The sequence below is a fragment of the Branchiostoma floridae genome, chromosome 10 (assembly GCF_000003815.2).
Source record: "Branchiostoma floridae strain S238N-H82 chromosome 10, Bfl_VNyyK, whole genome shotgun sequence".
In the NCBI taxonomy this organism is placed as follows: Eukaryota; Metazoa; Chordata; class Leptocardii; order Amphioxiformes; family Branchiostomatidae; genus Branchiostoma; species Branchiostoma floridae.
The window spans coordinates 13,226,102-13,241,894 of record NC_049988.1 but is presented as its reverse complement, the minus strand read 5'-3'; the positions used below and the strand labels follow the sequence as shown (position 1 = coordinate 13,241,894).

Here is a 15,793-nt window from a genome sequence, read left to right as displayed (position 1 = left end):
CTCTGCTTTGAGAGTTAGGTGCGCTCCCACCGCACTTGTGTCAAGCTTGCGTCACTGCGGGGTTCGAGGGAAATTTCAGAGATAAAGAACAAATTTTCTTTCTTTTTGTGCATTTTGTTGTCTTCTAAGTCATACCTTTACGTATTAGTATTACGCAATATCTAAATCATAAAAAAATCGGCAAAAATACCAAAACATTGACGCAGTGAACGAAACCCGCAGTGACTGTCTATTTTGTACCGTTTTCTTCATATCATTTGACATACTAGTAAGCGCCTTAAACACGTCAAGACAAGAGCAGCCGGAGCCGAACCTCTGCTTTGTGAGTTTAGGTGCGCTCACCACCACACTGTCAAGTTTGCGTCACTGCGGGGTTCGAAAGATACTCCACAAATTTCAGAGATAAAGAACGGATTTTCTTTCTTTTTGTGTATTCTGTCGCCTTTAAGTCATACTTTTCCGTATTACGCAATATCTAAATTATAAAAAAAAACGGCGAAAATACCAAAACATTGACGCAGTGAACGAATCCCGCAGTGACGCAAGCTTGACACAAGTGCGGAGGGGGCGCACCTTAAGACGCCCCTTCCTCGCTCCTTTTTCAAGACAAAAGCTAATTTAAAAGCACACAAATTCGTAGGAGCGAGCACAAAGGACGCCCACTCCTGCAGTTCGCAGGTGTCCCGTCAGAGGCGTAGGCTGTTGCTAAGCAACCGACGCGCGGTGGTGTAAACTTCCTGTCCGCGCGGTGGCTGACGGGATATATTTTTCATCAACAAGTGGTTCAAAATGGCTTCCTCGATGAGAACCCCGAGGGACCTGAAAGTTATGATCGAACAGAGCCACCAGGTAACAACTGAACAGCTTGTTTGTGTAGTTTTCTATTATCTAAAGCCATACAGATTGTACAGAAGGCAATGTTTTTGACAGGGAAAGCACGTCATTGTGGCAAAAGCAAGGTACATTTTGGCACGGAATTCTGGACGAAAACACATTTATTTCCTCCCATTTCGAAAGCTATGCATACCGTTATAATCTACACACAAGAGGTGTTGTTAGTATTTCCCGTACGATTTTAGTAAATACAAACCCATCACAGACTTACATAACCATATACAAATGAACTGAACTGTTCTTGGTTCATATTTGCCGCCAAAATGTCACGATAATTGCATTACACAAATTAGTACATCAAAATATTTACTGACAACGTTGACAAGACTGTTTGATCTACGGTACTAGAGTTTCCTAGAAGGGTTCTTAAGCTTACTGCCGAAATCGTAACTGGGCACCCTCTTAAAAACCGAACTATGCCAAACCAAAATAACATTTTATTAAGTTTCTGAATCTAATGAACGTATGGTTGGTCACCTGCAGTCGATTAACCTGCACGTGGTACACAGTAGTAAGTAGGGGTGGGTACCGGTACAGAAAATTCAGGTCCAGGTCCGGTTCAGGTCCAAAGAATTAGGTCCAGGTCCGGACCTGAACCTGGACCTGATGCAGTATGACTCATACCAATGGTCCATTTTACTACAAAGAAATCTGTTTGGTGAAGTATTAGACTCACACTGGCGCTTTAAAATTATACAACGCTAACTGCACCGGTACGATTGGCTGTAAAACTTGGTAGAATTTACTATAAACTCTACTCTACTTCACTCTTGTTGTTTGCTTCCATCTACAAGCACTAAAACGTGTGAATGCCTGATAAAATAATCTGTTAATTTTGTAATCGGTCCAACATTCGGTCCACCTAATTTTTTCAGGGCCGGTTTTTCTGGACCGGTCCAATAAGAAAAACCGGATTTGTACCGGTACGCTGTACCGATACCCAGCCCTAGTAGTAAGGATATGACATGTCATCAATTTGGGACAATTTGGTACAAATGCATAAACACATAAATTAGAAGGCTTAAGGCATAGGGTAGGAAGATGTTTTCTGGCTGTCTTTGACCCAACCCCTCCTCCAACATCTGCTTGTAGCTAACTGTAGCTAACTAGAAAGTAGAATGTGTAGGTGTGATACTTTTCTGTACTTTTCTGACTTGTACCTTAGTCTGTACTTCTAAAGACTATGTACCTCTGACAGAAACCCAGCCCAGCATCTGCTTGGAGATTACATAAGAGTGATGATAAGACACACAGCTTCTAGCTTTTAGCAGTAGACAGTAGAGTGTGTAGGTGTGATACCTGTACTTCCAACTTGTACCTCGGTACTTCTAAATGTACACCAATCTGCAGTACTTTCACATGTACGTCTATACTTCTAAATGTACTTAACGTTAAATCTGTTCTTCCAAATGTACTTCTAAATAGTAAATGACAGCAACCCAGTCCAACATCTGCCTGGAGTTCAAACAAGACACACAGCTTACTAAGCTAGAGCAATAAGTGTATAGGTGACATACCTGTGTGTACTTTTAACTTGTACATCTAGTCTTTTATTTTTAACTTGTAAATGTATACGTAGTCTTACCTCTGACAGCAGCACATCCTAACTTTAATATGCTTGGAGATTACAGAAGGCACATAAAGCTTATAGCTTAGAACAGTAGAACATGTAGGTGTGATACGTGTACCTTTTTTGTGCAACAGGAATGGGGCACATCTTACAAACTCACGTGGGAACAGGTGAGTCCAGGTGTGATGTGGTGTGCAGCACCTGTGTAGCCTGTAGAGTAATACCTGCACCTGCAAGTTAATTTACATTCATTTTTTCTTTCACTTAACCCCACGAACATTAAGCTACTTGGTGATGACCAACCACAATCTTCTAACATGTTATATTAGCTTCTTTTCCACTCAATAAAATGTCCTTAAATTTGACTGGCACATTCAAATACTGAGACAAACTGTGTGAATGAAAGGAAACCTTCTACAAGTGGGCATTATGGCAAGTCTGAGAAATGCTGTTTTGGGGTCATCTTTTGCATCAATGTAGACATTTGGTATGACAGAAATCTGCAAGGACATGCATTTGAACTTTGAAATGGTTTGATTTTAAAGAGAAAATGATTGTATCAATTGGTCTTGCCTTAATTTTCATAGTTAAGTGGTACATACTTTAGCGTGATCCCTGCTATACTTGATGATGACAATGATCAAAGTTATAAAAGACCTGTTTCATCCAGATTACTTCAGTGTCACTGACGAAATATTGTGGATGATATCTGAAACGTCTGACCGTTTTCAAAATCATATCCAGTTGCTTGAGTAACGGCTTTTTGGCATATCTTATTACATGGATGTCTAATGTTCATCAAAGTATCAAAGTCATTAGATTCACACGATTATATTTTTGTACTTTCCAGATTGGAGATGGAGAGACTGCTCCTCCGCTGACTTCCTCAAGCTCCCCATCTGTCACAAACTCAGACAAAAACTCGGACAAAAAGGGTAAAAACAATGAGATCGTGCAAAACCTACTCGGCTTTGCAAACGCGGACATGTCAGAGAATGCCATGTTACGTTCTCGCATTGACGAACAGTCAGAACTCATCTGTATCCTGAAAAGACGTTCGGATGAGCACCTTGCGAGTGTCCAAACGCTGGAGAGAGTAAACGCGGAGTTGAGAAAATTCCGAGACGAAGCAGCCGAACAACTAGAACAGGAGATTAGGAAGTTCAACATTCTGGACGAGCGGTTTCATGAGCTGGCCTCAAACCACGAAGAAATGATCAAGTTCAAGGATGAATACAAACGACAGAACGAGAAACTGAGAAAGGAGAACGAAAGACTGCGAGATGAGAATGCGAGGTTGTTCAACAAAGCGGTGGAGGAAAGAGACCAGAGGATAGCAGCACTGGAGGAACAGGTGGCCAGTCTGAACAGACAGAGGAGCAAAATGGAGGAGAAATGCAAGTAAGTTGGGACACTGACAAGATTTATTAATAATGACAATTCTTGATGATTTTATCTTAAGAAGTTAGATACTCATATTGTCATAAAATGTGACTTGAGAAATCTGAATCATAGTCTATCCTTTTACATTTTGCAATGGGTCTTCTTTTACTTTCTTAAATGCACTGGTGATAGTGAAAATCATTACTTTTAAACCATATGTACCTGGCCCTTATTTGTGCAAAACAGCCTCATTACTCATACTTGGGATACCTACTGGCTGGCAAAATACACCAGATGATTATTATAAAAACTTTTTGCATCTTGGGATGCTTTGAAAGGTTCTGGGAAAGAATTTTAAAGAATCTTTTAAAGAATCTTTAGACTTAATAAATGAAGTGATCTCAAGATTCTCATGAAAAATTTCAAGACACATCTCAAGATTTACCATAAAATACCCCCAAAAAAAGATTTTTAGAATAAATCTCAAGATTTTTTGATTTTCAACAAGGCATGAAGATCCCTGCTGGAGTCAATATGATCTGTTGAGTACCAGAGAACTTTAAAAAAATATCAGATATATAAGTTAAAGCTGTAAGAGGCTACAAGTATTTGTTTAATTTGAAAGTGCTTTGCTCAGTCCAATAGCTATTAGATTGGATAAATTTTGATTTCCAAATTGTATGGCCAATGCGTTTTGTTAAGGGTATGCTTTTATTGAACATGTTTAAGGGTATGCTTTCAATGAACGTGTTAAACTGTGAAAGATGACTGCATCATACACACTCCAAGTCTTTTGTGATGATGACTATGTTGCATCGTACTGTGTGTCTGCATCTGTTTCTGAATCTCACCCCTCACAGCTCTTTAACACAAGAACTCCAACAGCAGGAAAAGGCACACAACTCCCGACTGTCAGCTCTAGAGGAACAACTCAGACAGGCACAGGCTAAAATCAGTGGTAAGAGGACAACAAGACAACTTTCTTGTCTTATTGTACTGATGTCTCAATGTAAATGAATCATATACATTGAGATTCAGGGGCTCATGTAGTCATGTACATTGAGACCATAAACAGCTCAGTCATACGGAGAATTTCAGTTAGATATGTTCTGAGAAATTCCCCTCTGTGAGGAAAAAATTAGGTGCACAGCTCCAATTTTGGGTGCACATGGGTGCACAAAACCCCATTATTTTGAGCCCTGCTGATAGAACCTACCATACAAAATCATTATTACATGCACTTTAAAATGTGTCATTTTGATTAGAATTGCACCTTCTATTTCAATCACCATGACACTATGTATTTTGATCATCATAGACCATTTCATTGTAGATGATTTCTCACTCTAGTTTCCAAACGTTGTTTGAATGATTGCAAGCAAAGCAAGTTGCAAATCTGTATTAAGAATTTCTATAAAACATTGCATATATCATCATCATCATCATCATCGGTCGACGTGATCACACATGTTTACACACGACGGGGTTATACCGCCCTTACGGGGTGACATACCCTTTTGCTGGCTAATTGCATCAAAGCTGTTTCAATTGAGTGTGACATGATGATGTTTGTTTGATATTCTCTTCAGAACTTCAGTCAGAGCTTTCGTCTGTCAAGCATGAAAGACAAACTGTGAGTAAAGAAGTGGAGGAACGTCTCAGGGCGTTGAGTAAGGAGCGAGACGAACTACTGGACCTGTCCATGCAGAGGGGGAAAATCATCCAGGTGACATCTTCTGTCATCTAACTGCTATCATGTCAGCTTGCTCTCTTCTTGTGTTATCCTTGTATTTTGTACTTTTACATGTTCAAAAATATTCATTATTATTATCAAAGGTGTTAAGGCTACACCAATTCATTCCCCTTTTCTCCTATGTAGAAAAAAATGCTAGATTGGAATATCATCATGAAAATGGACTCCAAAGGAAAGTCTGGAGTGAATAAAGTCAGATGCCAGTTTTTCTCCCATCCCTGACTGTTTTCATGATGACCTAAAATGTACACAAAAATTACCAAGAACCAAAGAATTGCTTTGTAGCTAAAATCAACTCTCATAATTCCACCAGTTTCCATTATACTGCCACATAAAAAAAATGGTCTTATAGAGTCCTTCTCACGGGTCCCTTTAATCTAGATAACTGAAATGTATAAACCCAAGGATTACTGAATCAGATGCTACATTAGTACAACTCTTTAAATCAATTTGAATTCATGTATTTTTTCATGTGACAGAGTTCCCTGTGACCCAATTAGGATAAATGATGACCCGAGTCTTTTTATGATTTCAGGAAAAGCAGAAAGAGGCAGAAAAGTTCCAGCAGAAAATAGATGAAGCAGAAAAGGCAAAACAAGCAGCACTTGCCAGATTTGAGTAAGTCACATTTCTGTGTTGATCTCAAGGTGTGGATAGGAGGTACATGTATGTAAATTTTCAGAAGTACAAATTAGATTTGTATAGTGAGAGTTTTGAGAGTCTCTAAGAGTTCCAATTTGATTTGATTTTGATTTCATTAGCATTGCAAGATGGCAGACCTCTATTCTTGTATCACTTTTTTGTCAGATTAGTTCTTGGTTTTTGCGGATTTTCTGATATTCTTTGATACCCTTTTTCCTTCAGGAGAGAGGCTGCTGCAGTTGATGCCAACCTTCAGGTGCAGAAGTTGAGGCAGGAGCTGGGAGAGGCTCAGGACAGGGTGGAGACTATGGTTAAAGTAAGTCGAAGCCATGTGTATTTGAGTTTGTGTGTGTGTGCGTGTATGTGTGCTTGTGTGTGTGTGGGATCATTTTCAGCTGTGTATTTTGTGGGGTAGGGGCGAGTAAGAACAAAACACGTATGCACAGTTGCTAGGGGTATACACAGTAGATCATGTTACTTGGGTAGGGGTCATGATCAACATAGTTTGGTACTAAGGAGAGTGCTGACATACCTACCTTTATGGTGAGAGACATTGAACTGAATGATCACTGTAATGTATCTCTCCTTGGTACTGAAAGGGATACCATTTGGTACATACATGTATTACTAAGTACACATTTGGGGTATGGGCATGATGATCAGTAGCATCAAGAAGGTTCATGAACCTAGCATGTACAATATAAGGTCTTTTTTTTTCAAAGTTCTCATTGGTTTGAAGAATAACTCATGTCATGCGTGACAGTGTCTTCTGGAGAGACTCCATAACATCCCCAGATGGATGAACCCCAAGGTAACAATGAAAATTACCTGCACCAGACAAATTTTACCTGCACAACACCAAGTATGGATTATATCAAAATTGTTCAGGAACCATTGCTATCTTTTCTTTTATACTTTATAGGTGGTAACAGTTAATGCAGGTAATGCACCTAGTAGACATCATAGGACATTTATGTATAAAACCCAGTACATGGACCAGTGCAGGTTAGGTGCAGGTAGACACCAGAAATACCTGCACAGCTTCAATTTCACCTGCACTAACCTGCATATACAGGTGGTATTTCGAACCCTGTATGCAGAAAGTATATACCCTTGAGTGAGGCTAATGGAATGTAATGACTTCAATGGATGATCATTAGTAGACTGACTACAGAGGATGCCAATTAAGCCAGCTGAGTAGCTGTGAGGTCCTTGACATCATGTCAAGTTCACATGGAGAAACTTCTGTGGCTTCTGTCCTCCATAATAGAAGCAGTAAGACAGCTGGAAGAAAAGCTCAGAGGGAGTCATTAAACATGATCATGTGGACTGCCTTTGGAACTCATGTACAATTGTACCTGCCAAAACTATATGCTACCTTAGGTCAATGTCAGCAGTGTGCCCTGTTATGTTATTGGAAATACAGATTTGTTCGTGCAATACATGATAAAGTACCTTTAACGTACCTTTCCAAGAAACCAATTTGAACACAAGTCATGATTGGGTTAAGAAAGGTCAGACCCCAGCTTTCCTCTTCTCTGAACATCTGTGCCCAGTTTTCATCAAACATGTTGTAAAGTTCACTTTATCAATGATTTAATGATCGCTTGGTTGCAGGGCTCTAGCCAGCTCGAAATTTTCTTCCGTCAGCCAATTCCCATTGTCGCGAAAACACTATTCCAGGAGTTAGAGGGACTGAACTGATACCTTGAAAAAACGGTTTTTAATGAGATTATTGTATGCAAAAGGGCGCCGACACACACTGTCAACAATCATAACAATAGCAAAACAAACATTGTGTGGCTTTTACGGCCGTGGATGGCATCCCCAAGCCGCCTATAGCTTCCACCAAGAATTTTTGTCCGTCAAGGTTGACGGATTGCTTTTAAAATTTTTCCGTCACACGCAGCAAACCTTTGTCAATTGACGGAAAAACGGACGCTGGCTAGAGCCCTGCTTGGTTGTGACCCATGTGAAGGAGATCCTAATAGAAGTTGAATTTCACGAGTAGTGTTGCACATGTTTCTAGTTATGTACAAACATCATCATCATTATCATTATGCACACACACATTGAGCAACAAGTTTGTATTAGATGGAATGGGAAGATATGACAAAAGTATTAAACACTTGAACATATGAAAATTCAAGCAAACATACACCTAAGACAACTCATACTGCCCTTATAGTGTTGGAATATTTCATATAATGTATCAATTACGCACTCCTACTCTATAAGCTGTTAAGCCTGAAACAAAGTTTGCTATTTTTCTCTACATCCATCTTGGTTTTCCTTTCTGCAAAATTGACATGCTTTACCAAATTAAAGTTTACCTGTTTGAAACTGATGTTGACTGACTTTTCTGATCACTACCTTATTTGCATTGCTCTGTGGTTTCTTTTCTTTTCCTTACTAAATTATCAACATGTAACAAGGCTCAAAGGCCTGTACTTTGTAAATGCACATGACTTGAAACTAAATAATGCCTTTTTGATGATGTTGCACCTCAGGGCAGGGCATCGACCCTTCACGGAGTGACTGTATGTCGAGTTATCAAGTACTAATGAGTAGAAAACACATTTGAATGGCTTCATGACAGCAGCAGATGGAGATATCTGAACACCAGTTCAATAAGATCCAATTTAGAGAAGGTCTTACTAATTAAAGTTTAAGTTAGTACATGTAATTGTCAGTAATGATGACATTGTAAGGTCAATGGCATCATCCACCACAGGAGAGGACAATTGGATGATACTGTAAATGTTGAAATTTTCAGGGTGGTTTATTTAATGCTTGCAGTTTTTGCCAAAGAAAACATTCTTGATGTTCTGTCATTGAAAATTCTCTATTTTTTTTCCTCCCAAAATTAAGTCTCCACGGCCAGACTTATAGGTAATACTGTTAGTAATTTGCCTCAATACTGGCCATAGTGGAGATCTTGTTTTTTTTTAAATTTCAGCAGATGTCAGCTCTATGCAGCAGGCTGATTTCACTGCCAACAATATCCAGATGATATTTATACTTTGACACCGACCCAATATGTGCTGTACATAATACAGAATTATACAGTAACTGTAATATGAGAGACAAAGTATTAGAGGGATACGTGATAGTTATCTATATCTATCCTTGGCTCTTTTCAATTTTGGTAGACAGTCTGCAGGAAATGTGTAATGTTTGATATATATATATACATGATAGGCACACACGTCAAGCAATTACGAGGGGGGTTCAATAAGTTCTTTGCCTCACCAAGAAATAACAAGCACAACTCAGATTTTCAGGCACAACTTCATAGTATGAAGTCTTTTATCAATATCCTCCAAATTTCAAATCATTGGAGTCATTACTTTCCAGGCATTCGTTTTTTCTAAATTAGAAGGTAAGTGGGGAGAAAAAGAAGGGTGAAGTGTGATCAGACAATTTGACCTCACACCTCAGGTTGCAGATCAATTGTCCACCTTTTTTTTCGTTATCCCTTACCTAACGTTACTGGGTGTCGCCTGCAACATGATGATCACAATAATTTGAATTTTGGTACACATTTATATAAGACTTTATACATGTACGTGGGGTTATCAATAAGTCCCCGACTTTACCGAGAAAAAATAAGCACAGCTCAGATTTCGAAGCATAGATGTCAAGTATAAAGTCTTATATAAATATGTACCAAAATTCAAATTAGTGTGATCATTACTTTGCAGGCGACACCCAGTAACGTTAGGTGAGGGAGAAGGAAAAAAACGTGGACAATTGACCTGACCTGAGTGTGTGGGTCAATTTGCGCTGCTGGAAGTTAGAAACCCAATTCTTTTTGCTTGAAATAGGAAGAGAATCATTATCAAACATTTTGACAACGTCTTTTGTTAATTTATGGCATGGGAAACTAGACCCACACATGTCTGATCACAATTCACACAACTTTTTTTCTCGCCACTTACCTTCTAATTTAGGAAAAACGAATGCCTGGAAAGTAATGACTCCAATGATTTGTAATTTGGAGGATATTGATAAAAGACTTCATACTATGAAGTTGTGCCTGAAAATCTGAGTTGTGCTTGTTATTTCTTGGTGAGGCAAAGAACTTATTGAACCCCCCTCGTACCTCTTATTGAATGTTATTGGTTATAATTACAGTCAGATATGCATCCAAGGCTTCTCTTGGCACCACTGTTAAGCTATAACTAACACATTTATATGATGCACATGTAAGAGGTACATTATGCATTATCAAAGTTAAGGTTGTGCATGAGTAAAAGTCACTGTAATTGTGTGAAAGACAAGTTTTTTTTATGGCACTGATAGATTTTTAATTAGCAGTTTTTTTTTATTATATTTAGTACTAATAAGTATGGCTACTGGGCCCAGCCACCAGGTTGAATTTAAGTTGGACTTTAAATGAAGGAACCAGGGATCGGGTAACATACAGATGCCGTGGCCTTGAACACCAAGTGGTATCCCCTTTGGCTGTCCACTGGGACAAATTTGTGGCTTTGATGTCTGACCAGGGCTACATCCCTGACAGGCACCCGTGCAATTGGGACCCATTAAATGATACCTCACACATGCACAGGTGCATGTGCGTTTCCCTTAAGATTTAATTTGAATTGAGGGCGACATATGGGTGCAAGTGTCTGTTCTCGTTCATACGCAGAATATGTCCCAGCCATTTCCAGCATTTCCAGTTTCATCTCCTCTACGATGTTAACTATGATATTTCTTTTTTTTAGGAGTTTGGTGCCTACAAAAAGCACACCAACAGTCTTCTGACAAAAGAGAAGGAGCTGAATGCTAGACTGAGACATCTGGTGGGGACGTAGGGTGTCGGAACAACATCGTGTGAGAAAAGGAACATTTGGGGAGTAATTTCAACAGTGATGCAGTTCAAATTGCAAACACAGCTAAGAGTTTTGAGATGCTGGCATCTCAATCCTCATACAAAACCATATCAACTTTTCTGGAAGGACTACAAGAAAGGCCATGATACTGAACACATAATAAACCTGTCACTGGTCAGTTTTACTAGGTGGTTTGCAAAACAGTTCATGATCTTTTCAAACTTCCATGCATTTTTTCTGACTTTCTACTCATATCCAAAATGTATGTTTTTTTTAATGTAATAATGAATGTAACATGTTGTATTTTAAGAATTAAAGAATTCATGATCAAACATATCATCTATGTTGACCACTGTAAAATGTATTCAAAGACTATGTTATATGCTTGAATGTACATATCTGATAAATCAGTATTTCAACTACCAAACATATCAGTTTCACAGTAAATGTAAATTTTGTTGTATTAAAAACTGAAGCACTGACTTGTAAATGCTTCCATTTATTTAAACATAGTCTGTTCATAAGACAGGACACAATTCATTCCGTATACCATCTTTTAATACATACACGTATACCTAAAATACAATTTTAGCATTATTCACAGACCAAATTGGCTCATTAACATGTAAAATGACTTATTCGGTATTGCCAAACTTGGGAAAGGATATCTACTCACTTTGATAGGTAACATTTAACAATTCTTACAAATTACTCAAATTAATGTTACACATTTACACAGGCTTTTAGCAGTTCTACATGTTCATGTAGTTCAGTAATACTGAAATTTTCACCAACCATTGGGTAATCAACATGATACTAGTAGTTGTTTTTTGAAATTTTTCTATAAGCCACACCAATTTAATTTCTTGGTTCACGGATTCGCTCGCTCCTATTTTTTTGGAAAAAATAATAAAAATAAAAACAACCACTCAGCAGATTTTCACCATTAATGAAACCATTCACCAACTTTCTGGTGTAGCAAACATAAAAACTCACACTACTTTTGTAATTTTCAACGAACAGGTGCTGTTACTGTACAGTAATAGTGTTTTTGTACTTTTTTCAAGCTGAAAACTTTTTATTCTTTATGTTTTGGATTAGCCTTCCTTTACCCCAACCAATTTACAATTTTTATTTTGCCCTCTCGCTCCATATTTTTTATGAAAAAATCCGTGAACCAAGAAATTAAATTGATGTGGCCTTAGAACATTTGAGAAATATATCTGATTTCATCAGAAATCTGGCCCTGTCCACATATTTTAAATATTTGGTCGTGATCTGGAGATACGAGAATTAAACATTTGCCAGTATACCCTGAAAGGACTTTTGAAGCATGCTTGACTTATGAAAATATGATTGCAGCATGTTTTGTAGTGATGGTTCAAGGTTTTGTAAAGGTTAATATGATTATTAAGGCAGCCTTTCCATGTCTTTATCTGCAGCTAGTTAGATTACCCTGAAAGGCGACACACCTGACCTTTCTGCATCTAGCTGCAAGAGTTGTTCAGATCTAATGAGGAGACTCCTACAGTACCTGGGACCTTGGGAACAATTTGTTTTCTTCAGAAAACCTTGAAAAATGTATATTTTCTCTTTGGCCTTAGGCCATTTTTCATGACTTCAAGTGAGTCCCACTCTAGGATAGTTCTTAGAAGATCATAGAGGGAAAAATACTAGACATCTTTTACATCTTTTCTCTTTGGGCTTAGGCCATTTTTCATGACTTTAAGACATTTCCAATGTAGGATAGTCCTTAGAAGATTAGAGAGAGAAAAATACTAGACGTCTTTTAACGTTACATCTTTTCTCTTTAGCCTTAGGCCATTTTTCAAGAGAGTCCCCGACTCTAGGATAGTTCTTGAAGGTCACAGAAGGAAAAAATAAATTTTTTTGAGTATATTGGGTAACTCTTATACATCAAGGTATGACTATGTCTTGTTCTCTATTTCTCTGTTCATTTCTGAGCTTCCATGTTATTTCAATGAGCAGTACAGTCTAAATATTTCATCGTTTTGTCTTTCCAGAAAAAGACATATAACAGCAGTAAAAAAACATTTGAGAAGAGTTAAAATGTAGTTTTTCTGAGGCACAGGTTCATACTGCTTTTTGGCATATCTTATTACCTGTATGTCTAACCTTCATCGACAGACAGGTTTATATTGCTTGGTGGAGTGGGAAAGGGCCTTTTGCATTATGGATGCACTTTAAGTCAAGCTTCAGGCATGGCCACCAGGGTGAACCGGGGTTAAGATGTAGATCGTCTCTACTCAAAAGTCAAGGTTAAAAGACATGTGAGTCGTGACTGAGTCTTGATATGTTTTAGATATTACTCAAATGTACAGTAGCATACATTGATTTAACATGGTAAATATTAAGAAAAAAACATACCTGGGTAACATTACACTCCTGCTACGAGTAGATTAAATATAAGATGGAGGGAATGATATGTGTGACACAGTATAATAATATTGCAAACAAAAATACATCAGTCCATGATATGGATGACAATCATTTGATACATTCCAAGTCATTAGTCAGTTTTAAGAGATGGCCATATCATATTTGGCCCATTAAATACAATGTACAAACTGTATACCAACATGGTACAATACACACAAGATACATGGACATATCAATCATGTTAAAACACATGATGAGTGACTGTCTAAACCAAGTGCAATGTTGAAAACCAACACACGTCAAGGAATACATTCAATTTGTACATAATTAAGTTACACTATGTCATGATCAGTTGATTGGGTATTTCCAAAGAGATATTGCCAAAACAAGAATGTCATGATAGAATTATGTAATGCCTGCTCTCATAATACCACCCAATATGGTAAGTGATACTAACTGAAGGAGCAACTCATCAATTTTCTCCAGTGTCTGTGTTATAGAGGATGTTCCTCACTGCAGTCTATTTTTACTGACTGACTCTAAGTCTAGGAATATTGCAGTTTCAGAACACTGCCAAAATTCGCTGTTTATGGGCATGAGCCTGCATGACAAGTGACTGTTAACAAAGGCCTAGCGAAAAATGTTTTTTTTGTCTGATGTCTTTTTTCTTAGATGTCACACAGATTTTACACTGGTATGATTAGCGCCAATATTTTTTTTATACATGTGACCTCCTTTACAATTTGGAATAGATGGGATTTGTAAACTGATCTACTAGTTGGTGGTTTGTCATGTCGTGTGCCATTTACAGTCTCTTCTGTCAATCTTAGGAACCCAAAAGATGTGACAACTCTCAGTAAGCTTAAAACAAAGGCTGCATGTTTGAAGCACACTTCAATAAAACCAATGCTGCCAGTCTGTGTCCAGGACCTATCCTTGGCTCTGGGGCCAATATGCCCTCAAGGAAATTTTATATCAGACTGCCAAGAGGATGAACAAAAGTTTACCCCCTCCAGATTCTTTGAACACACACCAAAAGGCCCCAGGCCTGTGGGTAGGCCTCGGTTTAGATGGATTGTAAACAGAAATACATAAAAAAGGCCCTGGAAATGAGAGGGACGACGAGGGTAGAGGAGGAACAGGTGTTCTTAAACCATCAGAAATGGAGAAGTCATCTTTAATAGGCAAGACAGCTGACAAGCACTAATTGTGCTTATCTGGTGCAAGGTGAGAAAGGTGAGACTGCTAAGTCACTAGCCAAGGAGCTGGCCTCTCTGAAAGACCAAGAAACAACCCAGCGTTTAGGCTAATGAAACCAGACCCAAAGTGGGCTAAGTTCATACAATGTTATAGTTGTACATTTAATTGTGGCAGATGATATTACGAAAACTAACAAAGTAGCAAATGAGAATTATGATTAAGGAGACAGCTTTGGACTAAGTCTAATTTTCACATCTAGCCATTTAAAGCATGCAACATTAGCATAAATTACAAACATCTATTATATAATATACAGTACTATCACTCCAATGGGGATGCAGCCCATTTATTCAATATAAATGGATCATCTTTTGTCTGGATAGAAATTTGTAAATTAGGAAAAAATATCATTCTACTTCATGTTATCTGAACAGCTCAAAATATGATTTTGAACTATTTCAATACCCTAGAAATATTTTGTGATTTTTTAATGTTATAAAAAAGGTTTGCAATATAATTTTGAATTATCTCAAGACCAAAGAAATATTTTTTTTGGTATCAAAAAGGCATGATATGTAATTTGAAACAATCTAAAGACCTTAGAAGTATTTTTGTTGATTTTTCTATGCTATCAAAAAGCCTTGAAATATAATATTAAACTATCTCAATACCCTAGAAACATTTGTGATTTTTTTGGTATCAAAAAGGCTTCAAATATAATTATGAACTATCTGAAGATCCTAGAAATGTTTTGTGATTTTTCTGTGTTATCAAAAAGGCTTCAAATATAATTTCAAACTATCTCAAGACCCTTGTAACATTTTGTGATTTTTTTTACTTGGTTGCCAGATATCAAGAGTCTATAGGTCACTTCAAGGTTAGGTCCAAAGGCCACTCCAAGGTTACAGGTTACATTGTAACTGTAACAGCATCTCTTAAGTACTGCGTCACCATGATTGAGACCAGATCAATTGCTCACTTTGAGTGAGGACTGACTGATCCAAAATAGGAAGCAGGGTTATGAAGGCTAATTGGGAAATTCCCCACCTCATTTAGACCAGAATGGTTTTTGATCCACTCACACTAGGAAGGACGCCTTCTCTTTTCTATAAG

At 37.9% G+C, this 15,793-nt stretch overlaps 1 protein-coding gene across 2 annotated transcripts; it reads left to right on the top strand.

The window, feature by feature from the left end:
* The first annotated feature begins 627 nt into the window (after positions 1-627).
* LOC118424442 (coiled-coil domain-containing protein 89-like) lies at positions 628-11,570 on the top strand. 2 transcript variants are annotated; one of them, XM_035833008.1, is made up of 8 exons: positions 628-849; positions 2,599-2,634; positions 3,315-3,865; positions 4,708-4,805; positions 5,437-5,573; positions 6,136-6,218; positions 6,465-6,558; positions 10,973-11,570. In XM_035833008.1, exons 1-8 carry the CDS (start codon positions 790-792, stop codon positions 11,060-11,062), a joined length of 1,149 nt encoding a protein of 382 aa, XP_035688901.1. In that variant the 5' UTR covers positions 628-789; the 3' UTR covers positions 11,063-11,570. The 2 variants fall into 2 exon arrangements, with proteins under 2 accessions (XP_035688901.1, XP_035688902.1); XM_035833009.1 differs by lacking the exon at positions 2,599-2,634 and having other exon boundaries at positions 630-849.
* The last annotated feature ends 4,223 nt before the right edge of the window (positions 11,571-15,793 follow it).